This window comes from Hermetia illucens, chromosome 4 (assembly GCF_905115235.1).
Source record: "Hermetia illucens chromosome 4, iHerIll2.2.curated.20191125, whole genome shotgun sequence".
Lineage (NCBI taxonomy): Eukaryota > Metazoa > Arthropoda > Insecta > Diptera > Stratiomyidae > Hermetia > Hermetia illucens.
In genome coordinates, this window is record NC_051852.1 from 43,295,252 (window position 1) to 43,321,439 (window position 26,188).

A 26,188-nucleotide genomic window follows, 5' to 3' on the forward strand; every position below is an offset into this window, starting at 1 on the left:
CCTCCACTTCCATTATGAGCCAATTTAAGACGACGCAGGACTTTGTGAAAGCAACAACAAAAAAGGTCAAAGATCCTTTCCGGAATATTAGAAAATTGCTATAATAAAATTTGGAAATATTTCAATAAATTTTAGGGTTTTGGAGGATGTTCAAATGTGATAGGGTTTTGTTAATAAAATTATGAATAGGAAAATGAAAAAAAAATCACTATCATTTTGGTATTTTAAAACATCAGAATGAGAATTGGGAAAATGAATGGAAGGTAGTGAAGCTGTTGAACCAAGTTAAGTAGAAGAAAGGAGAAATATGCTGTACACAAAGAAAACTCGTTACAGGCAAAGCGAATGGAAAAATGCCAGTGGACACTGGATATATATTATATATTCATAATCAATCAATCAAAAAAGTTAACTTTGAATAATCAATCTACGCCACCATGACGCCAGACAACTAAACTGCGGCATGCAACTATTATAATCGTTGAGTAATTGGTATAAAATTACTAAATTCATGCAACTAATCATAAAACTCCTACTGTACCTGTACGGAAAAAACTGTAAAACTGGGAATGAAATTTATTATTTAAAAACCAAAATTTCAAGAATACCAAATAAAGGTTACACTCTCTTCAATTTTGATCGGCAATGCTATTGAAGTAACTGCGTTTCTAAACTAACCACATGCCCTGGGCAACAACCGTACATAGCTACTTCATGAGTGTCGTGACATCAGTCATGCCTATGTACTGGCATTGTCGGTTTCCAAGGAACTACAAGGGCCTCTTTCTCATCTACGTAGCAGCTAAGTAAATTCTTTGATTCAAAGGAGCGAGCTACTGTAAACCTAGGTTACAAATTTCTCCTACACGCCATTGCCGCCAGTTCGCTGAAATGCAATTCAGTTCCCACTGGGTCTTTTAGAGAAGCTTGTATTCCTCCTCATTTTTATGCGTTACATATTTCTAGAACAGCTTATCCGCCTGCCACTCTGGGACGGGAGATCACATTGCATCGTATAGCCCACAATGAATTTGTCGTCCTTCTTCAATGCTTGACCAATCTACTGCCAATTCTGCATATTAAAGTTACAGTATAGTGTTAAGTTATTTTTTTATGCACACGATTATTCTGAAATTTTAGTGTGATTTTAATGGATTATACATCATAAAAAAATTTTTAACTTAATATTGCAATACTCAATGTATGTTTTTTATGATCAAAATAGATTCCTTAAAAAAATATGGTGTGTTCTCTGATGGTCCAAATTGAAAAAAATAAATTTCTTTCTATACTCTAGACTTGTCAAAATACGCAGACTCTCAAAAATGGAAATATTTGGAATTTGTAAAAAAAAAATTCAATAGAGTTGTATTTTTTTATGATAAATTGTTTAAAAAACTATTGGTTATTAACAAATTAAATATTTTCAAGGAGCTGCATATCAGCATGGCTGCGTAGGAATATGGAAATCAAATTTCAACTAAATTAGTTAAATAGTTTCCCGAAATTTTGGAAACGTGGTTCCGAGTAAAACGCGTAAAGTGTTGACAATAGATTTTTCGTAACAAGACAAGACTTCATGCCTAGTAAACTGGTTTTGACAATATAAGATTGAGGATATTATATCAAAGGGACGATCGAAGTAGCTGCTAATCAATATGCATGCCGGCCTGGTCCCTACCCCGATGTACTTTTTTGTGTTGAATGAGCACCACTATGACGGGTATAAATTTCTAAAATATGCTAATATACTATTATTAACTTTATTTCTTAAGATATCGGAACCGGATGTATTTTCAGGCCTAGATTTCGTAAAGATACATTACTGTGTTTTTTTTCAGATTTTTCCGTTGGATAGGTTCTGAGAACGAGACCTGTTACACTTTTTGGGGGTCATATTTTGAACCCTCACTCGCCTATGTTTCACCCGATATCAGTTTCGAAAAGTACTAATTGAGTCTTTTCATTTGATACCCCACAAGACTACATTCTGTAAAAAAAAATTGCCTCCATTCACATGTATGGGCACATGTAGCCCCCCTTAGCCTTAACACAAAATGGAACCACTTGCTACATCTAAAGAAAACAACAGACCACACACGCTCTCGCCAATTTTCGTGACAATTGGTCCAGCCGTTTCCGAACAAATCGGGTGTGACGGACAGACAGACATCGAACCGATTCTAATTTTGTTTCACACAAAACCTTAAAAACCTTAGACAGTGTTACGTTTTAATTTCCTGAAACCTGTTCGCTAGAAATACCGCGAATCACACATTGATTACCACTATGACTGTTATTCATGGTTTTCGTTCTTCATTTTTCCTATAAATTGGACCTAAAAATAAAGTTACATTTTCACGGAACGAATAGATTTTGGCTAGGACTAACATGATCAACCAGAATTTCATTCTCGAAAATGATGTCGCGGAGGGATGCTGACGGCCTGGCAGATAGATTCCGTCCATTATTTCACTAATTCCAACGGCCTCGTCGTCGCCCGCTCGTTTTACAACTGTTGTCACCACCATCATCATCAACGGCGCAGCAACCAGTATCCAGTCTAAGCGTGCCTTAGTAAGGAACTCGAAAAATCCTAGTTTGCGCCAAGGTCCACCAATTCGACATCCCTAAAAGTTGTTTGGCGTCCTGACCCACGCCATCGCTCCAGCTTAGGCAGGAGCTGTCACGTCTTCTTTTTCTACCATAAACAGTGCCCTTTTAGACTTTCCTGGCTGGATCATCTTTATCGAGCTACGGAATCTTCTATCTTCATGTAGGGGGGCAGAAATTCTTTGGAGGATTCTTCTCTCGAACGCGGTCAAGAGTTCGCAGTTTTTTTTGCTGCCAAGTCTCCGAGCAATACATGAGGACTGGCAAGATCATAGTCTTGTACAGTAAGAGCTTTGACCCTATAGAGAAACGTTTCGAGCGAAACAGTTTTTGTACTTTGAAATAAGTTCTGTTACCAGCCAACAACCGTTTGCGGATTTCGTCGTCATTGCTGTTATCGGTTGTAGTTACCGACCCTAGATAAGAGGAATTATCGACGGTCTCAAAGTTGTAGTCTCCTCTCTTCATTGCTATCGTTTTCGTCAGTTAGATTCGATGTTGTAGGTTCTTTCGTTTTTGGCGATGACGTCGCCACCATATACTTCCTCTTGCCTTCATTTATGTGTAGCCCGAGATCTCGCGTCACCTGCTCGATCTGGATGAAAGCTGTTTATACGCCTCGGGTCGTTCATCCCATGATGTAAATATCGTCAGTAGAGGCCAGTAGTTGGGTGGACTTGAAGATGGTGTCTCTCGCATTTACCTCAGTATCACGGATCATTTTTTCCAGGACCAAAGATATAATATAGATCCCCTTGTCTTAGACCGTTGTTGATGTTCAATTGTCTCAAAAGTGATCCTGCTGCTTTTATATGGCCTCGCACATTGGTTCAATTTCGTTGGGATACTGAATTCTCTCATGGGCGTGTACAATTTTACCCTAGCTTTGATATCATAGGCGTTTTCAAAGTCGATCAAAAGATCGTGTATCTGATGTCCATATTCCAACAGTTTTTCCATCGCTTGCCACTGAGAGACAATCTGATCTGTTGCTGATTTACCTGGAGTGACGCCTGTTTGATATGGGCTAATGATGTTTTGAGCGTATGGGACTATCCGTTAGCCAAGAATATCTTATAGCTGGTACTCAGCAACGTGATACCTCTATAATTGCTGCACTGCGTGATATCCCCCCTTTTATGTGTGGGATAGGTAATGCCCCGTTGCCAGTCGTCAGACATTGATTCGCTGTCCCACATCTTGAATATAACTTAATGAACCACTTGGTGTAATTGGTCGCCTCCATATTTAACCGATTCGGCTGTAATTCCATTGGCTCTTGGTGCCAATGTTTTGGTTGTTCAGCAGTTCTTCAAAGTACTCATGCCTATTCACCATTATTCGGTATGCAGCATTCTTTCGTTCCATGCTCTCTTCTCGTTCCAGTAGTATAGCCTCGGTCTTACATAGTCCAGCTTACTCTCAGTCTTTCCGCAGCCAACAGTCTGAACTTCCCCTCTTCAGAGATTCTGGTGATCTCGGTCGGTTTATCGAATTGCGAACCTACTATATCATGATATCATAAATATCTTTCCAATCAACTATGAGTTCTTATGTATTTCTGATTGTATTTGCGTGTTACCTCAAGAATTGTTTTTCCCTGCCTTTTACCTTATCTTATGTGCTAACATAGGATCTTCTTTCTTAGATTGACTAACATACAATAACTTACAGTTTGGAGGTTTTCTCTAATTAATGCTGAATTCTCCTATTGTATTACCAAGAGTGCAGAAGCTTCGCTAGTTTAATTCGCCCTACGTTTTGCAGTGCCTACACGCCCTTAGTTAGATCACTTTAAGGGGAAAGGTATGTTAACACCAGCACGAGTCGCGTGATGATCAACAAGAAACAATGACAAAGGAAATTACCTCAATTAAGCTAGTTGGCTAAAGGCCTAACTTGTACAGAAGTTGCTCACGTCAAAAGTGTGATGCACTATCAAAAGACACTCACCCGGTTCTTGATCAGCATTGAGGCGATGGTAGTGCTACGTTAAGATGTAGAAACATGAGGTCGAGTCGAACCAACATTGCTCGTTGCTACTAGAACAATAGTGATAATAACTGAGGATATGATGCCTTTTTATTTGTTGACTGTGATGAGTCTGAGGCCTATCAGACACAAATCCACATTATATTATATTATTTTTCGACCATATTTACTCTCTTATTATGACCCATGAGGCAATAGTCGGCTTCGGCTGGAAATCATGCAGGCCCCTAAAATTACATAATTAGTCCAATTTTTCATTTAGGTCCTGGACCCTGGGAAATTCCCCCTTTCCACCTTCTCGACAGTCCTGGTGGTTGGAGATTGCTGCGCTCTCTCTCTCTCTCTCTTGTCAAACAAGAAGAGAGACTCTACAAAGTAGTTGAGCTACGAAAAGAATTTCGGGGAGACGGCTGAGTTGAAAAATAGAATTCGATCTCTTAAATTTGAGGAAGTAGGATTTAAACATCGAAGAGGAAGGATTGTTTGGAAATTGAGAGTTGTTCATATATGGTAAATGAAGAAGTCACTTTAGTTTCCGATAGGAAAGAGAACTTTGGATAAGGTGTGAGAAGATGAAATCACAAAACGGCCAGAAGAAAGCTAGGATACTAGAAGAAAGAATAAAATCATACATTCTTAGAAACTACATAACATATAACTGAAAAGGGTTATCTCCTTATATATCAGCTAAAATAAAAATGAGTTCGATAGTACAATCCATCATAGATTTTTTTACCTTGATCGCACCATCTGAATTTACAATTTATTTGCGGACAACCTGGAAACCTCCGATGCAATCAAACTACTAACCAAACATTATCAACACTTCGAAGAGGGATGGGTCTACTGGTTATGATCTTCAGTTACGAAATACAAACAATCACTATTTTTTTGAAAATGGCGCACTGTTCTCTATGAATGTGTTAAGTATCCCCCAAATGCTTACCTTCCCAAGGTGAATAACAGCTTCAGCCTTGCTGGGCCTGAACCAAGTAAAATTATGCAAGTCTGGCTAGAAATAATTCTCTCCCTCCTGCGGCAATGTGCTCTCTTATTATAACAAGCCTTGAAGTAGTACATAGAAAAAATTCAGTATTGAATGGATGCTGACCGCATCTATCAGGGAAAACTTATAATTAGTTTCAGTTAGGCTTTGACTGCAATATTCTGATCCAGGTGAAGAAACCTAACCGTAGTTCAGTGCCCCCGAACGGAGATGTCTTTGATAGAAGAGATGGTCGCTTTCTATAAACAACTGCATGCAGTCCAGGAAAGGTTACCTAAAAATCATATTTTGATCGTAATGAATAATTTAAATGTTAAGAAAATGTGCCTCCACTATGTTGTCGGAGACCTACCATGAAGTTAGTGTAACTTCGATGGAGCAGCAAATAACATATTATCAAATCGACAACTTGAACAACATTCCCTGTGAGTGAGCGATTATCAATACACTCACAGTCTCACCTGCTTGTCCTAAGAGGCGACTAAAAGGGATTGAAATTGATGGGCCAGTAACCTGCAAAATTTTATTTTTATGAAAATGTCAACAACACTTGGGATTGAAATTGAACTCACAACTGCGACCTTTGGCTATCGAAAAGGGACTAGAATTGATTTTTGGGATGTGGGCACGCTCCTCGACAACGCTAGCGGGGATCCTCAGAATGCTCGTTTTCTCCAACTCAAGCGGAAATTCCAACGATATAAGCTATACACTCTGTGCCTAAGCGAAGGGTGGACTCTAGAGAGTTCACATCTCCATATTGCGTCAATGAGCTATTCTGCTTAGGAGAGGACAAATGGTAGCAGACGCGAATCCAGTGTCGGCTTGTTTTTGGTGGTTACGGCAAGGTGTGCTCTCTTGACCTGTAAGCCGGCTTCTGACACGATTCTGACTGCAAGATTCCGGTTCAAGTTAAGACTCATCACAGTGTTATGCACCAACGGAAGACTTCCGATATGGTGGAGAAGGATGTTTCAATGAACAATTACACGTTCAGAAGAAACTTCCAAAGAGTGACATTGTGAATCGTGATGGGTGGTTTGAATGCCAAGGTGGACTCTGACAACAGTTGGCTTGGACATATGATGGGGAAACACGGTCTTGGCGAACGTAACGATAATGGTGGGAGTTTTGTGGATTTCTGCAGCTTGTACAGCCTCATGGTTAGTAACAAATTTTTCGCCATTAGGCCAGTTGTCATCAAAAATGTTCTTTTCTCGAGTGCTACGCAGGTCGTCGGCCACGCCCCAAAGGGCATCATAAGATCGATAATCATAAGGAATTGAAAGCTCCATTGATCGTTGCGAGTGGCAGCAGCCATGCCGCCCTCGAACTTTGATATCAAGCGAGTTCAGCATAATGTCGTCGTACTCAACGAAAGAACTTTCTTGCTCGCAAATCTTTCGATCCACGATGACGAAGAAGTAGAAGAAACACTTCTCCACGATTCTTAACCGTATGACATCCGGTAAAGCTCCCTCCTTTGTCGATGGTATAATTAGTCACCGTACTACACGGACACGGACTATTTCTTAAATCAGAAGGGAAACCACCCCGGGCATCAATCCACTCAGATGGAGTATAGCAGCTGGGCTCGATGCTTCTCGAAAGATTTATTCATTGCTGTTTCTACAGTTTCTGCAGGTTTGTTAGTTCCGCTTGTTTGTAAATTCTGAGAAGCCAAGACCTTTCCTAGAAAGTGGAATAAGAAAATAATCGCTAAGATTCCAAAAAAGGGCACCCGTTTTAAGTATGCTCCCTGCAGTTGTAAAGATAATAGCTCGAATAACCCCTGCAATAAAGAACATCTCAAAACTTTGATCGACAGGGAGCAAGCTGGTTTCCGTTAACGATCCTCCTACATTGACCACTTTAACACCCTATGTTTCATTTTGGAACAATACGGGAGTCTAGATCTTCACTTCACTTGCTCTTCATCGATTTCGAGAAAGCTTTCGATAGTGTGAACAGAGCGAGTATCTAGCGTGCTCTACGAAGGAGGGGTATTCCGAAGAAACCAATAGTTATTATTAGAAAGACGCAGGATGAGGCAAAATGTTACGTGTTGCACCAAGTAAAATCTAAGAGGATTTCGAGGTCCAAAGCGAAGTCCTTGTTACCGATATCATTTCTTCTTATTATCGTTGACGCCCTTCATGCTGCCTTGTCCGGAGAACGTAGAGGAATTCAATGAACTATGACATCTTTCCTTAAACACCTCAACCACGCTAATGATATCTGTTTGCCCTCTCACCGGGTTGGGGATCAGGGCCAAATGGTTCTGAATTTGGAAAGAGAGGTATAGTTAGACTGAAGATAATTACCAACAAAACCAAGGTTCTCAGTCTGTCGGGCCATCACATGCACAACCGCATAAAAAGCGTTAAATCCGCTTTCGCTGTCCTGTCGAAAATCTAGAAATGCAGTGTCCCAACACCAAAGCCAAGTTGAGACTGTTCTGTGCTAGTGTCTTTTCTGTGCTGCATTATGGGAGTTACTTAGAAAATGGCCCCTACTGTTACTCAACAGACCCAAGCATTCAGCAACACCTATCTACGTCGTATCATCTGAGTACGCTGGCCTGATATTATTTCAGGTAAAGCTCAAGCCTGTCACTCGTGGGCAATGTGATCAAAAAACGGCAGTGGAAGTGACAAGGTCACACATTAAGGAGGGGCGACAATCTCATTGCTGGCTACGTCATGCAGTTCCACTCCCAAGATAACTGACGAGTGGGTCGCCCTAAGAGCACTTACGGCAGAACAGAAAAGGAGCAGGTTTGGTTAACGTGTTATACCCTCTCAAGGAGTAAATGACACAACAGATTTAGATTTGTTTTCTGGGCGTCCAGAGCAACACGTATGTTGAAAACGGCACGCTCACCTCTATCCGCAGGAATGGGGAGATTCGATCCCCCCGGAGGAGCCATTTACGTGATTCAGCTACTGCCTCTCTATTGTAAACATTTGTTTCTGTGAGGAGGGGGGGGGGGGGGTCAAGACTGCTAATGAACACTAAATCGTCACTAAAAGCGTGAATCATGTCCCAAATGATTGATTACGTGGAAACAAATCGAAGAAAGTTAAGACCTGAAAGCTCTAATGACCGCTGCGAGTGGGGTGAGTATAATCCAGACTCCAGACTCCGATACTGGGGCGGAGTTCATTATGAGTTAGCTACAGTACATGGCATTATGAGGGAACTTACCGGCGAAGTGCTTCTTCTAACGAAATGAAGTTATCTCAGCAACGCGCTCAAGCGAGTAATCTCTATAAAGAGTACCGTTCACTACACTAAGATTTTACTGAGGGTTAAAATTAAGCATACCTAGAATGCGCCATATAAGAAAGGACGATAATTTTTAGGAGTTAACTGCCACTGTAGGTAGTAGGACTGCATTCAATCGCTGACACTTTTGATGTTATTATTGTCGATATTTTACTGCCAGAGGACGAGCAGGGGTTCAGTGTATCATGTCACACCGATGCCATCCATTTGTTCTCTCACAGAATCTGAGTAGTGTCGCCTACACTGACAGTGGCATAGCACTCGACTTCATTCGAATTCACTATCCTTAGGTAAATTGGATGAGCGGCTGCTGTAGAGCTACGTGACACAGAAGAGCATAAGCTGGGTGCAGACGAGGGAAACCATGGGAGCAACTAGGACACAACCCCAGGAAGAGTCAGTGGCAACGCTAGGCCCCACATATTGTTAGTCATGCTCTGAAATGCCCTAGAAAGGACAAGTTCTGAGTGATATATAATAGTATACCTACTTGAGATAAAGCCTTATTATCTACCAACTACCCCTAAGGCAGCTCAACCTTAGCTAACGAAACTAGTCAAAATCTTTGATCATTTCCGCCTCAGAAATGTCCGAGAACCTATAACGAGTAATGTTGATTGATAATTTTGGTGATGCGGGTTTCTGGGTCTACCGTGAAGGTCTCTCTGGCATGATCTTACTGCGTATTGCCAGCGATGATACCCTGATAACAACCAAGATATTTTTAGAAATTAATAATAAGGAGTCTAAGCTGTAGTACAGCCGTTTATATCAGCCGAGAGATTGTTTTCCTTCCATTAGGAGGCTGTATGTGAAACCTATTGGTTAGGAGAATAGCGGTGTGGTTGGCGTGACCTTTAAGACATTAATTGCACATCCATGGTCAAAGCTTCCGGTCGCCCGACTATAAAGCAAGCAAATGTGTGTTTCATTCAAATGCTCATAAGGTCAAAGGACTATTCCCATCTATCAATTACTTCAGATCGATTGTTTGCTCCATCAAGACCTTCATTTCCCTTGCGTGCTCCTTTCAGTGCGAATGTTTGCGGACAATTTTCATTAATTCATATTACGAGCTGTGAACTTCATGAGCTCGATAATATGAGTATTTTGCGTGGGACATGCCAAGGCTAGTTGTTATCATTCCAGAAATTAGGGCTATAATCCCAGCGAGCAATATAAAGAGCTTGAACATATCACATTTCTCCGAGGTATGCCCATTGTCCTTGTTGAATAAAGCTGAATTTTTTTACTGATTTCTCACAATACGCTTCCAGCTGTAATATACTATCCCAAACTTACTCGTATATCCATATTAAGACATTTTTCACAGTTACACCCTCAAGCGGCTTTTCTAATTCCTTTCTCGGTTAATTTTCGTCCCCTGGCTGGACATTTTCCCAAGATTACAATATGGAATCTTGGCACTGGGATTCCGATAACAACACTGCAAATACGAGGAACTAGGGAGAGGGGATGAATGCAAGGCAGAGTAAAGCAGAAGAAGATGCCAACTGGAATAATTTCTGGCCTCTTCCTTACTACATAATTTCCAAGTTCTTATCAAGGAAATAAATACTTCTCGGTCATATACATCATGGGATCTCCTTGGCACGTGGTAGGAGAGATAAGGGCTGCAAAGCAACTCTTCAGTTGTAGGGTCGAGTGGTACCAGGTTTTGGCGTGGTTTATCATTTCCGAATTGAGTTTAGCAGCCATGAACAAGTTACTGTAGATATTAAACTGTTTGCAGGTATTGTAAAATAAGTGCACAGTGTAAGGACACTCGTCTCCCTTTCAATTCCGCGGTTATCTAACGTCGCTGACTGGAAAAGCCACCTAAGCCCTCTCGCTCTGGATAAACCTTGTACGAAAACATATTGGCAAGTCCATTATCATTTCAATGATCCGCTACCCTTATCATCGTCCTCCCGTGCTGTGGTTCCCCATCGCAACTAGGAGTTTGTCACAGAGCCATACATACCGAGTCAATTGTAATCGTTCATGAGCCTCTTCCTTCCTTCACGAAAAACTATCAAAAGCCTTTGGATCTAGAACGGCTCGACGGAATTGGAGTGCTCGGTGGTTGGACTGAGAAATGAAAAGAGCCAATTTGGCTGAATTCTCCGTGTATTATGGCATAATGGGGTATAGAACGTTGTAAGCTTCCTGCGATTTTTTTGTTCCTATTTGTTCGCCAAAAGAACAAACACAAGAACTAGAGCCCCACCATTTTAAATATGCATACATATGCCTAGTGTTGTTCGGAGCGACACAGTTCATATTGTGGAATAGAAGGACATTTCTGATTTCTGGCCCCAGTTGAGAGTTGTAACTAAAACACTTCGAATATTCGTGGTGCTTACACGCAATGTTGGTGATTCAACGCTAGGCTCGTGCACGGCAAATGTGCGAAGGCAGTACATAATTACGTTATCAAAATACATACGTTTGTGTTTTTTGGTATTTTCGTGAGAGCAGCAAATATTCTGTGAAGAGTGAAAATGGTTATTGTAAAACGAGTGAAACGCAGGTAAAGGTTAAGTAAAGTTGTGTATAAAAATTTGATTTGTCTCCGCTTTATTTCCACTCTCGCTGGCTAGCAAGGATCAATTTTGCATTTGTGACAAAACTACTTTCAGTTGGGTGAATGTGCGTAGGTTTCTGTAGGTAGAAATGGAGTATTCCTTGGCAAATTCCCTGTACAGTGTTCCTCTTGCAGTTTACCAAACCAAGCGGTAAGTGATACTATTTTCATTGCAAATTACATCCACCATAACGTGAATGCTTCCCAGAAATCAGTGAAATCATAACAATTTCTAAATTTGACCCCCAAAGTGATTTTTGATCCTTTCTTCCTTCCTTGGCGCATATATTATTTTCCGACAGGCAAAAGCAAGTGAATGGAATCCTAGCGTTTCCTCTGTTATGCTGAATAAGCATGGATCGAAATTCATAATTAATATTCGTAACCTTTACAGTTTAATTCCTCAACCCTTAGTACTTCCCATTACTCTTATACTCAACTATGTTTTCTTCCTTTTCTCATTCAATTCCTTCAAATTCAAGGATCCATTTCCTCAAAATCATCCACGTTGAGCAAGGGTGCTAAGTGTACTTTCTTATTTTTCATAAAAACAAGAAAATCACCACTTCTAGCCTCTCGAACGAAGTGTAAATACTACCGCAAGGTTCAAGGTTGCATCTCGTTGAAAGCCACTCGAGCGTGAGGACTTTGGATTGACTTTTGAAAATGTTTATTTCAACAGGGATTGAATGCCACTTGAATACAAAAGAAGATGACAATCTGCTCCTTGGAAGCACGTCGATAATTTGTTCTTGCAGGAAGCTCAGTTCAAACTTGTTAAAGTCTATCGCATTTAGACATGATAGACAACAGATTCGAACCTTTCAGGAATTAGTGATTAATGCGCAATTTTGTAATAATCCTTCATCGACTGACGAATGTGTTTTCATTTTTCTTGCAGATGCCGAGCACCGATAGCGTCCTTGGATTGTATGGAGGAGTTCAGTGGTACCGGTGGTCAACTTGATTTTGGTAAGGATATTATATTTCGTTATCATGTTCGAAATAATAAAAGCTATTTGGCTAGTGCTTCATTATTTCAAACAAATGTCCCTTCTATTGACTGGACTTAGGGAATCGATCTCCATGAAAATTACCTCTCTTAGTCTACGTCCTCAAAGCTTAGCTTCAAACGTAACATCACATTGATTACGCTTTCTACTTGGCTACAAGCCATTCCTGCACATCTAAGGAATGCGTTCAAACTTTGGAAGCGCCTTTTGGATTAAAACATAGCAGACCCTAGTCATTTGTCTCTACTTGCACTTATCATGAACGGTTTGAGCTTCATCTAAGAGGGCTACACTGTGTTTCTGAGCATTGTAATTGACGTCCACGCAAACTCAAAACGATAGAGTCCCAAATAGGACTCCAATGTTGAGGGCAAACAAAAAATGTGATCTCAGCATATTTCCTCCTTCAAGGGGTTCTCTATATACTCTTTGGATCATCTCCCAAGTAATAAACCAGTTATTGGAAATGAAAGCAATACTTAGAATCCTTCAATGCAGATGGAAGAATATCCTGAACTGTCAGACTGACAGCTTTGATTTCATTCGCATTCACATTCAATTCCACTCCTTCAAATGAGCTCTACACACTATAGGAAAATACAGAGCGGAATCCAGCCTGCTCCCCAGCGATCAAGCTTTGGAAGTTTACCTCGATGTGCTATTTTTGTAACTACCTTTGCAAGGTGCTCAGAGGTGGCGGGGAGGAAGGCGGGGCGGCAACCGTGTCGGCTGAACCAAAACCAAGTAGCCGAGGAGAATCTCCACGTGGTGGCCAGGGAAACGCTGTATCGCATTGGCATGCCGGCCGTGGTGCAGTAGGCGAATGCTCCAAGGTTTAATTAGGGCCATCAGACCCGAGTCTGCACGGGGACTCATCTGAAGTGGCTTCGGCCACGAAACCTTACCAGGGGTATGCTGGTACCAAGGGAACTGCGGTAGCCCCTGGAATCATATACTTCCGGAGAATTCCTGTCGTATATGAGTACAGCTCGGTTGTTTGCGGTTGGCCCCCTAGTGGAAGCTTCATGGGGGTTGTTGGTGATGCTCAAGCGAGAAGAGACCTTCGGGCTTCGGCGTGGTGTTGCGTTTCAACACGGGTGCCGTACTCCTTAATTCGGTAAAGATTTAGGTAGGTCTTGCATCCACCAGTATGAATGCTAAGCCATGCACTTGGTATAGACTGGTACCGTTGTTGCTTGTCACAGCGGGGCTCTGATTGTGGTCCCAAAATCAATCCGTGTCTTAAGAAGACCGTAGGATTAATTCTCCACGACAGGCACCTACGTTAAAGGACTTAACTACCTTTGCGAAAGTTTAAATCACACAAATATCCCCGCAGCTATCGTACTCAAGGGGGACGCCCTTTTCGGGATCTTAACGACCATTGCCTTTCTTCTTCTTCCTTCACATCAGATCACCAAGATTTGCGAATAAGTGACATCAACCACATCTAGGTTTGCTCCGAAGCTAGGGTAAGTTCGGCGGTGAGAACCTTTAAACCATTTAAATTACTCGGATCCGATGGTATCTTCCCAGCACTACTCCAGTTCGGTCTAGAAGTAATCTTAAAGCCTCTTATAAGGGTGATAAGGGGTAGCATAGTCTTGGGAATGGAGGCGGGCAAAGGTGGTCTTTATTCCGAAAGCGCTAAAATGGATCCTTTTCACCCTAAATCATTTATACCAATTTATCTTAAATCGTTCACACTGAAAACAGTGGAGAAGCTCATAGACAACTATAATCGAACTACTTTTCTAAGGCGTAATCCCCTACATCAGTGTCATGATGCTTACCGGGCGGGACGGGAAACCGAAACTGCCCTGTATCAACTAGCGCATGTATTGCGGGATGCCATAGAAACAAAGGAAATAGCATTGTTTCCTTTTATGGACATTGAAGGGGCATTCAATAATACATCGGACACAGAGATGCAAGATGCCCTGATCCCCAAGAGAGTCGGAAATACCCTGGCTTTCTGGATGGGTAAAATGGCTGACAGGCGCAAACTCAATTGTCATGAATACTACCCAAGATAGTTCGCAGAGCGGGATACTAACAACGCTTATGTGGAGGATGATAGCAGATGAACTCCAAGAAAAGCTAACAAATGCTGGAATACGAGACCAGGGTTACGCTGACAACATTGATTTAATCTCATATTTGCCCCTATGAGGATCCCCTTGCATGACACGTTCAATCCAGTTGGGCTAAGAGTTACTAATGCCTCGTGCAACAATCTAGCTAAAACCACCATTGTACCAGTCACTAGGAAATGTAAGCTTGATCACCTGAGAGCCATTAGGCTACATGGCACGGAGGCGAAACGAGAAACAGAGGTCAAATACTTGGGAGTTACACTACACCAAAAATTACTCTGAAAAACGCATGTTGGAAACACTTGTCGCAAAACTACGACGATGATTACCTATGGCGCGCCATCTGGATAGAAAGAACTGACCTCACCACACCAGCCAGGGAGTTACATAAACTCCAAAGACTGGCTTGCGTGTGTATCAGCCGAGCAATGGGGACATTCCCGACGGCATCCTTGGTGGTCCTTCTGGGATTAACTCCTCTCCACCTGTGCATACACATGCAGGTAAGGTGGGCCATCTACAAAATGGCGGGCAGTATCAGTGAGATGTTGACTTACCGAAGGAAGATTGATATTATTTCTAGGCGGTATTCTGAATTATTGATATCAAGGGAAGGTATTGACGCAGCAGACGAACTAACCAAGAAGGGAGCAAGAACGGCTCTGAACGAACCAGAACCGTTCTGTTGAATAGGAAACGAATTCGCGGTTATGACATTAAAAAATGAAGAGGACCGGCTAAGGAAGCTAAAATGGCGAATTTGCCAGGGATGGAGCATTCCAGTGTTTATGGGAGGATAGGAATTAAAGACCACAAAGGAATGATTGCTGCCCACTAAACTATCACTTGGGGAAGTTAGGGATATCTATGGACGCTGCCTACAGATACTGTACGGAGTGTGATGAAACCGACATACACGTTCTGGGATGGTTTCCGGTACTTGTGTAAAGTATTTTGAGGCAGCTGGGAGAATACTTAGCACCAGATGTCCAGTTAAAGTACTTATAAGTAAGGAATGTATTGAATTTCCTGACAGTTATAGGCTTTTTTGGCATACTATATGTAATAGTTACATTATAACCAGCAAAAAGAGTGCAATAGTCTTTTTTAGGAAGTAGTGCAGCTTTAATAATATTAATAACCCCACCTACCCGGGATCGTTGTCGATTTCGAACAATCTCCTTCAATACTCTCCAAGTTTCCAAAAAACTTTGTCTCATTTTACACTGTTGGGTGCCATTTAGCTCTTAGACGACCCAAACGTCGGCCATTTCAGAATACTTAATGGTCATGCATTAAGAAAGGTATTGGGATATGGTCGCAATGGGAATGTTTATGGCAAATATATTAAAAGTCATCCTTGAAAATGGCCCGAAAAACATTATTTCTGGTTGATATAGTATTGAGTCTTACCTGAAGTAAGAAGTTATAGCCCACTAACTACCCTTATGGCAAAGCGTTTTAATATTTATGTGGTGGAGTTTTCACTTCCTCATCGATGCTGCTTAGCCCCAACGACAATTTCGCAATCAAGGTCCTGTCACAAACCGACTTCCGGATCATGACAACGCGTCTTACAATAGAAGCCAGCAAACAGTCCTACACTGGATTCGCGTATACATGTACCGCTAAGACTTCCAGAGTACAAAAGCACATTGTCGCAAGTGGGAAAGGAGTGCCCTTCAGAGTCTCACCATCTTTCCTACTTTGTTTAAGCCCAGAATATCCAGCCTCTAAGGCAAGTTCCTGCTCTAGTTAGAAAGCGATCATTCTGATAGCCCTTTTACAGGTTGCTGACCTTTCCCTTCTGCCCGCTTTTTACAACAAGCGTGGAAAATTTTGAAAATATTCTTAAACCCACAGTCCACGCATTTGACAGAATGGGTTGGTTGAGCGTTAGCCTCTCGACTTCGTTGCCACCGGTTTGAATCGTGATGAAAATTTGTGCTCGTCTTTATACTTCTCTGGTTACTATATACTCATCACTTCTATAACATTGAATGTGAAGGTAATGAAACTGAAGCGGAGTCTCATTGAATGTTCGGTTACGCTGCTCTAGGACAGAACTGAAGCGGCATCTAAGGGATTACCTCTGCCCTGCAAACCGTCGTCGTCTCTGGGGGGTTCGTAGACCAAAAAAGTGAGAGCAAGTTACTCCTGCTTTGGTGCGGATTTAGGATCTCTCAATTTCGCATTTGAAACGATCCTAAATTTCTCCCACCCATATTCAGTTTTATGGTGCACAGAAAGTAATTAATGACGCATGTAGGATTCATACCATCGACACGTGGAAAAGCAACCAATTGGGCGCCATGCGTCCTAGGCCGAAATCAAAGTTACACACAATATAATCTTCACCGACATATCATCATGATAGGTACCTGTATTTTGTGAGTTATTGAGTCTACTCTGAAGGCTGAAGTGGCAAGGATTCATGAACTCGGGTGAGAAATTTTTACTTCTGCTTGGAAGAACTCGAAGCCTCTAGAGCGGCATTAATATTTTCCCTTCCAAGGGCGACATGAAACTCCTAGTGGGGATTTTAACCAGTCATTGTTTCTTAAACTACCATATTTAGTCAGGTTCTTCAGTCTCAGACTACTTGTTAGAAATGAACATGCCTGTTAATGCTGCAGGAATGAAGCAGTTGAATAAACACTTTTAGAAGATAGTACGGTTGGCCTAATAAAAGGCCTAAGCGTTTAGAACAATGGCCCGCCCTGTCAGCAAATCTAACCTATTCACAACCCTGACAAGAAGAGGATTCCCCCCGGGTCCGAGATTTTTTCGAGAATCATGAATGAATGTAAACACAGCTGAGTCGACTGGTATCCAACGTCCAACCACGATACAAATCCCACTGCCACCAGTGAGATTTAAACCATGACCTATGTACGAAAACCTAGCACTCTAACCCTAAAATGTATGGTTGCTATTTACTCCTTTATGGAGCATAGGGCGTCAACTGCCTCTACGTGCGATCGTACATGATCCACTGAAATGCGCTGCATCTCCCTCCAGGACTTCCCAAGGATCCTACAATCCTCCTCTATTGTTCTGCGCTGAGTACTCTTGGGGTGACCCACTCGTCAGCTATAATGGAAGAGTAGGTTGTATTGCATGACGTAGCCAACAATGGAATTGTCGTTCCTCTTTAATCTGAGACGTAGCCATTCTCACTTCCGTCTCCTGATTAACTCATTCACGGTATCGTGGACAAGTGTTCATGAAGGGTTGGAGTTTTTCGGTTACTTTCCATGTGCTACTTCCATATAATAAAACAGAAAGAGAATTAGCATTAACCAGTCTCAACTTGATCTTGTGTAATTCAGTTCGGTGCCACCATCGGGAGACGCCACGACCAAGAATTATAAATTGATTAACGTCTTCGATGCTATGTCAATTAATGCAAATAAGGAGTCTGTGACGACCCGTCAGACTGCGAACATTGGTTTTGTCGGTGTTTACCTCCAACTCTACTTGCCTATCTTTCCAAATGCAGAGCAATTTGGCCAAAATCCATGACCCGGTTGGAGAGCAAATATACTTCATCAGCGTAATCGAGTTGTTGGAGGATAAATGTTATTTTCCATTCAAGTCGTTCACCCCCTTCAAACAAGGCTGCAGGAAAAATGTCACCTACAACAAGATAACAAGGTGAAACAATATCCATGGTAAGATGCAATCCTGGTAAACTCTGCTTTGGACCTCAACTTCATATAAAATTTTACCTGGGTGCCGCACGTCACATCTTTGCTCTGATAGTAGCTGTTAGTTTCTCGAGAATGCGCAACTTCCATAGAGCACTCCTGTTCACGTTGCCGAAAACCTTCGTCACAGGAGGTGGAACTTTGCCAAATGTGATAAGGTTAAGAACCGTCGTGAAGTCTTCTTTCCACCTCTTCATTAAGGATTAAGGAATTGATCCCTTTCGTTCATCGATCTGGTCCTGTGATTCCGCAGTCAGCCAAATTTTATGACACCCCTTCGGGATCAAGCCGACGACCTTCGTAGCACGCAAGAAGAGAGCATTTGTGATGACGGCCCTATGCTCCTCGATATTTTCAGGTTCTAGCAGCAGCTAGCTAATATAAGTGGTGAATTTGGAACTTGATCAATGGTAGCTCTTCAAACCTGCGAGAAGTGTCGGATGCAACACGGGCGCGATCAAATGATCATTAAATGGTGGCGCCTTCCGAAGCAGATGTCATCTTGTTAGGTACATCTAGAAGACAACTCCTAAATTTAATACTCATCGTACGAAGCAGATGTCATCTTGTTAGGTACATCTAGAAGACAACTCCTAAATTTAATACTCATCGTAGTGTCGGACAGTTTAAACCCAACTAGCCTTATGACAAGCTTTGTGCTCGAACAATGGGTTACCAATGACGAGTCGGTAGAAGATCGAATTGGGAAAATGGGGCACTCTGAAGTTCTGCGATGGTCTTGCCGAGGAACGTGCGTACATTCTATAAGCCAATTATAAACCGTTTTCGACAGCGAAAGTTCGTGGCGGCGAGATGGCGTTGTTGACGTTTCGGTAATAATAAAGTTTCCTCACCCTCCGGTGCATGGTTATGACTACTTCCTTCGCTAACCCATCAAACCAGCCAAATCATCCGGGAATCCACTGTCCTTATCGTCTCCTGACATCGTCCGAGTCCCACACGGTGATAGCTTTACTCACGAGGGTCCCTATGATAACTCCTTTTTGGGCGAAATGCACAAGAATTGCCGCTCCTCTGCGGGTATTTGAGATATTGTACACTTACTGAACTCCGCTCCAGTTTGATTTCTGCAGTTTTCGTATAAGAAAATGAAAAGCATAATAGTCATGCTAGCGAAGGTGTACCGCAGTAATGCTTGTTTTCCCTGCATTTATTTTAGCTCCCTTCTAACTGTTTCTTCTCCATATGGCCTCCCTTACACCCGCTCTCCCATTTGAAACAACGAACAAGTCTGTGCATTCGACAAGCAACTGGGGGCAACCGGACCAAGAATAGAAGTTTTACCAACAAGTCAGCAGAATTAAGTCTTATACACCTCGATGCTCATCCTGCCGAAACAAAGAGGGAGATATGATTTCCGACAGAATAGGCAAACGATGGAAAAACTGCTGGAATATGGATAGCAGTTGCACCATCTTTTCATCGACTTTAAAGCTGCCTGCTGACCACACTGCCTCCTACAGGCAGTTACGGTCTTGAACAAAGTGCTCTAACGCACTGTTGCGCCTATACACAGCCATGAGATACTTCGGTATCCCGATGAAATTGATAAGGCTGACCCTGACCAATGTAAGAGGCCAGATAAAAGCAGCAGGATCACTCTCGAGACCATTCAACGCCAAAAACAGTCCAACTCAAAGGGATACCCTACCATACGTCTGCTTAAATGTGTTCAAGTCCATCTAACTACTGGCCTACTCTGACGATATTGATATTATGGAAAGAACAGTGTACAGTGTACAGTCTACCTTCATCCAGATCAAGCAGGCGGCATCAGGTCTTGGGTTGCACATCAATGAAGGCAAGACGAAGTACATGGTGGCAATATCAGCGCCAAAAACGAAAGAACCAACAATATCGAATCACACTGGTCAAATAAAAACAATAAAGATATAAGACTACAACTTTGAGACCGTTGAAAACTTTTCCTATCTATGATCGAAAATCACAACTGATAACAGTTATCAGGATCAAATCGGTGCCCGGTTATTAGCTTCCAACAGAGCCTATTTCAGCTTACAAAAACTATTCCACTCAAAACTTCTCACCATAGCCTCAAAGCTCTAACTGTACAAGACAATGATCTTACCAGTTCTTATAAATTTCTCGGAGAGTTGGGTTCTTAACAAGAAAAATTGCGAACTCTTGGCCGCATTCGAGAGAAGAGTCCTCTGCAAAATTGTTGGTCCCCTACATTAGGATGGACGATTCCTTAGCATACATAACGACGAAATCTATGAGCGATACCATGACCGTCAGGTTGTGGATAAAATCCGGCTGCATGGTGGGGGTAGGCGGGTCTCTTAATCCGTATGAATGAAGATGATCCAACCCAGAAAGTCTATACCTTTGGTAAAAAGAAGACATGGCAGACCCTGCCTCAGATGGATGACGCCATACAGCTTTTAGGGGTATTGAATTGGTGAACCTCGGTGCAAAACCGGGATGTCTACAGTGCGTTATATTGATGATGATAATGATCCATTTTCGGGCTCATCGTTCGTGCTTCCAGATGCGGTCATCCAATAAGCACAACGAAACTATCTGTAGCGTCTCAGTGAAACTAACTTCTTCTCAAGTTAATGGACAACCCGGTTTCTTTCGACCCTCCCTCCTGTCACTAGTTTGCGTGCAGCTTCGTTGTTCTGCGTTCCGCCCTAGCTCTTTTATTGGCGATTTTTGCAACCCAGTTACCCGAAAATCTCTTTTCAAAGATACACGGAATTCCAACTTCCTAGTATATTGAGATGGGATGATAATTTGAAGTTCTGTCATCTGGTGTTACCGTTTGCTATAGGTATATTTGAATTCATCATTCCAGGTACCTTGCATTCCAACAGACTAAGAAGGAATCCGCAATTACTTAGTTATCAACTCATCAATAATGAAAATTCGCTTTAACAAAGTATTTTTATCTTTCTAGGACGATCGATAAGTCTAGGATCAAATGCTGCCCTACCACTGCGGCATGGTTCAACACCGACACCAGGCCTTCGTTATAAAAACCTGGGAAAAAGCGGGCTACGTGTATCCAATGTCGGTCTGGGAACGTGGCCCGTTTTTTCACCAGGCGTTTCAGAAGAACAATACGAAGCGATTCTCAAGTTGGCTGTGGAGAGTGGAATCAACTTGTTCGACATCTCCGAGGCCCATTCTGAAACGGAACTGGGAAAGATTCTGGCGAAATGGGGTTGGAAGCGGTCCAGCTTCATAGTGACAACGAAAATATATTGGAGTTTGAAGTGAGTAGCATTAGATGGGTTCATAATTTGCATGATTCTATAGATATTAGTGCTTCATGTTACAGGTCCGAAGAGCGAGGACTGTCGCGGAAGCATATTATCGAGAGTGTGAAAGCCAGCCTGCAACGTTTACAGCTTAATTATATTGATATTGTGATTATTTATAAGGCAGATCCAATGTGCCCTATGGAAGGTATGCACCCAATTTGGCACCTTAATAGCTTCTTGGAAATTCACTTGAGTTTCGTTATGACATTTTCAGAGGTTGTCCGTGCCATGAACTATGTGATACAACAAGGCTGGGCCATGTATTGGGGGACGGCCCGATGGTCCCAGGTGGAAATTATGGAAGCCTATACAAACTGCCGCCAATTCAACTGTGTTACGCCGATAGTAGAACAAGCCGAATATCATATGTTCTGCCGCGAAAAAGCGGAACTCTATTTACCCGAAATGTATAATAAGATTGGTGTAGGACTCATGGCATGGGGTCCGCTATCGATGGCCTTAAGTGATACGCAGAATGGAGATAAAATATTGTTCCCAAAAGGATCGTTCAAAACGAAAAGTCATAGCTACTCATGGACAGAGGAAGATGTAAGGATACAGTCGAGTGGATTTCAAATCCTTCTTATGTTATGAATTTTCCAGGGTTTTGCTTTGAATAAGGAACGAGTGCCCGAGGAGGGTCGGAGGCATTGTGATAAACTGAGAGATCTGGCGTCACTCGCGGAGAAACTTGGGTGCAGTCCGACGCAACTCTCTATAGCATGGTCGTTGAAACACGAATCAGTTCAATGTTTACTTCTTGGTGCTACAACGCCTGAACAGCTTCACTCTAGCTTACAAGCGCTTCAAGTAAGTGAATCTATTTTTTCCCCTAAATTATTGATGCCGAGCAAAGAAGTACCCACTACCCTGAGTAGGGACGAAAACGAAAGTCCGGATCAGATGACTATCGTTTCGAGACACTTTCGAGTTCACGAATATCCATTTCCTATTTTCAGCTTCTTCCGCGACTCTCCACTAGTGTTATGCTCGAATTGGAACGTATACTTGATAATCGTCCGATTCGACCGCCTCCCATATCAACGCTCGAGCTTCGGTGACAATCAGCCGGCCTTCAGAGGCCATCCAGTGGAAGTGGCTTCTGTGGGCCAGATTCACCCAAGGAAGATGATCTCAGCTTAGGTGCCGAATCTAAGGATGCTTCGAAGCCGGGGTTTTGTGAAATTCAGTGACAAAAGGAGTCCTTAGATACATCTAATAAATTTTTGAAACCAATTAATAATAGACATAGCTTTAGTAATACAACAATAACGACAACGGTTAGCAAACACGATTCACTACAACAACAGCAACAACAACAACAGCTACAGCCACAACAACAACGTTCACTAATTAAATCTCCTAATTCAAATAGTAGTAATCTTATTAATACCAATTTTAATGCAAACAATTCGCGATTAGATAGTTCAACGATTCAAATAGATTCAATTAATAATAATAACGCTAGTGCCGTCGCAAACGCCGCCGCACCCGCAGCTGCACCAGTAGAAAAGGATCAGCGAGAAGAGGAGGCCAAGGACCAATCACAATCACGCTCCAAGAAAAAGTCAATCAAACGTAATACGAGTCTCATGAATTTCAAACCTTTTGACTTCCATCTCAAATCTATTTATTCAGGCCTGCGAAGAAAGAGTCAATCGGAGATACCCCGAAGCAATGCCACCTCCACGACGGGGGGCAGTACGAGTACCCGCAAACTGCCATACTTGCGTGTCGAAACGGTCGACACGGATGAGTCCCAGAACCCGTTGCTGGTCACCTACCCTCAGTCCCCCTACCAGCAGAGGGGCAGTTTCGATAAGTCCACTTCGCAGCTCCTGAATATCTCACATTATGACATGTCTCGATCGCAGGCAAGTTCGCCCTTCCTATCGCCAGGATCAGGAAACATCCGCCGATCGTCAACTTCGGATATTGTTTGCAAGAAATCTAGCGGGACGAGCTCAACTGATAGTCGACGTCCTAGCACTTCGGACCTACTTCGTCGTGCCCGGGAGCGGAAAGATAGTGATGGAGGGCGGCTGGGTCGAAGTATTTCGCAAGGGGGATTGCCACGCGGTGGCTGCCGTGGAGGACGCCGTACGAGCATGGCATTCTAAGACGAATGATAAGAGAATGAAGTGAGGAGGAATCGATGGAGGGTTTGAAGCGAAGGAGCAGCTGCAAACGTGAAGACATCCTGTGAGGCAGTTACAAGGCGACGTTGATGTGTTTGAATACACCAAAAATTTCGAATGAAAAGTTAATACCATTGCGTCCGCTAATTTTGCATCAAAATTATTTTTGTAATAAATTAAATGTACTAATTAAAAGTGGATAAAACGTCTTAAATTTAAAGCAAGTAATGGTAGCTAGTAGTTAACTAAACCAAAGATAATAAACTAACAAATTGCTGATTTCATAGAGAGCAACTATCCCCATGTAGAAAGCTATGTTTTGAAATGAAGAAATTTGCTGATGAGATTGTTTATTTGTTTGTGTAGTTGAAGAGAGTTTGTTGACGGAACAAGTGGCTTTTGATGGGGGTTACCAAGTGCATTTGAATGTTGCTTTCCGTTGGATATGCCACTGGTGAAACAGAGCCCAACATCAGTGCATTGTTGATTTATTTGATATTTCCCTGTTTTGGTGGTGTTAAGTTAAGAAATTGAGTTAGCGATTGTAACCATCAAGCATGACCCCAGTCTTCCTAAGCCATTATTGTTGTTATATTATGAATGTATTCCTGTGACTAAAATGGTAGAACTAGCGGTTCCTTCGAGCCATTCATTTAAAATTATAACTTTTTATCTGTAGTTGGGATAATTATAAAATTTTAGTCTTTAGACAGCACATATGCTATTTAGAAGTAATACACGGATGAAAACCGACGGACAGTCAAGGAAATAACGGAGATCCCAATAAAATAGACTGGGATGAAGAACGAGATGACGTGCTTTGTTGAACCAGTCCACACCATTTCATCAACTTTCAGTAACATGGGCCAATATCTGCTTGCTTTTCTACACAAGATGGCAAAGGTCCAACGAGATCCCGGCTATAAAACATCATTTTCTTTGGTAATCTCTGGGAAGATATTGTTCTATGGGCTCTTACGTTCACATTCCTGATGATTATACTCATAAGTAATTCAAAATAACGAAAACCGATAGGGGAACGTCACGTTTCGGAAAGCGTTAGACCTCTGCATGTTCAACACCGTGCTCTTTCTAGTCTTAATATTCAGGTGGTTCCAGTGCCATATTTGCTTTAATCCTTAAAGTTCTTGCATCCGGAAATTTGCTGGCTGTACTTAGGTCGAGGCGTCCTCACAGGCAAACTGCTCACTCTTCAATTTTCCGCTGAGTTAATGGGGTTGAATTTCAATGAATTTACTTTGCTTATGAAATTCAGTAGTCTTAACCAGTTTTATTGTGTTTCATCGAGGTCAACTCCTCTATGGCAGCCGGCGACTATATAATTGGCCTCGATTGAAGACAGGATTACTTTCTTCTGCTGAACTGAAATAGTAGAGCCACTTAGTCCCATGTGGATTCCCGCCGTTGATTTCTGCTTCTTATTAGCTCCAGCGAAGTCACGCAATTCGTGCTAATGAGAATTCACTTGCCAAGATTGGTCTGAACATCGAAGTCGATGGTAAACGACCAAAAGGCAGACCTGAACAACGGTGGCTTGATACGCTAGATGGGGATTTGAAAGCCTCGAGATTGCACCCAGATTAGGCATTCAATAGAGCCAAATGGCCAATGGATCACGACGAGCCGACCCCACTTGTGAACGGGACAAAGGCTGCAGAAAAAGAAGATTAGCTCCAGCGAAGTCCAGCGGGCTCTCAACCTGGGAGGTATAGGCCAATGACACCATCCCCTTGAAATATGCCAATCCTGCTCCATGAAGTCAATGGTACTTAGTACGATTATCATGTATTAAATGTGGCCAGTTTCACAGTGTATATTATGTCCAGTTGGGTTACCACATATATACAGGTAAGATTACTAATGACTTGGCGATAGGACGTATCAGTTTCACTTCCATGCTACATTCAATATGCACTGAGTTCTCCGTATGGATCTGCCCGTATAATACAGCCTTTGCTTCCCCCATCTTGGAGCTGCTTACGACTAGTCGTTTGTAGATTTTCTGGTGAAAGAAGATCGAACCACTATTCAGCTCCTCGATCTGCAGCCCTAAAGGAATAATACTGAATCCTATGGTCATTCCGTTCATTTGCAAAGTGTTTGTCGATTCATTTCTCAACTACGATAAGGTCCCGTCAGTGTTTATTGCAAGTATGCCTATATCTTCATTTTTCTTGTTGGTTGATCCGAGGAATGTCAAGTTCAAACTTTTATTTGAAGCTGTAGAAGCTATAATTGGGATTGCAGACACTGTTACTTATGTCCTTCAGATTGAGGCATATCAGTAATTTTTCCTTCATCAAACTATTTCAGCTTCAGATTCATCAAGACTACAAAAAGGCTCCATTTCAGATTGAGTTGCATGGAGTTACTAAGCTGAGTTTTCGATAACTAACGACTACCTAAGGTTTCC

The 26,188-nt window shown here is 42.2% G+C and overlaps 1 protein-coding gene across 1 annotated transcript in view; it reads left to right on the forward strand.

The window, feature by feature from the left end:
* The window catches only part of LOC119655327 (voltage-gated potassium channel subunit beta-2), a 116,437-nt gene extending 91,125 nt beyond the window's left edge, over window positions 1-25,312 (forward strand). Inside the window, exons 3-8 of the mRNA XM_038061168.1 lie at window positions 12,388-12,458; window positions 21,250-21,568; window positions 21,619-21,761; window positions 21,831-22,165; window positions 22,220-22,426; window positions 22,576-25,312. Coding sequence (XP_037917096.1) covers window positions 12,388-12,458; window positions 21,250-21,568; window positions 21,619-21,761; window positions 21,831-22,165; window positions 22,220-22,426; window positions 22,576-22,677 — 1,177 coding nt within the window. The 3' untranslated portion in view covers window positions 22,678-25,312. The remainder of the gene's footprint in view (window positions 1-12,387; window positions 12,459-21,249; window positions 21,569-21,618; window positions 21,762-21,830; window positions 22,166-22,219; window positions 22,427-22,575) is intronic.
* The last annotated feature ends 876 nt before the right edge of the window (window positions 25,313-26,188 follow it).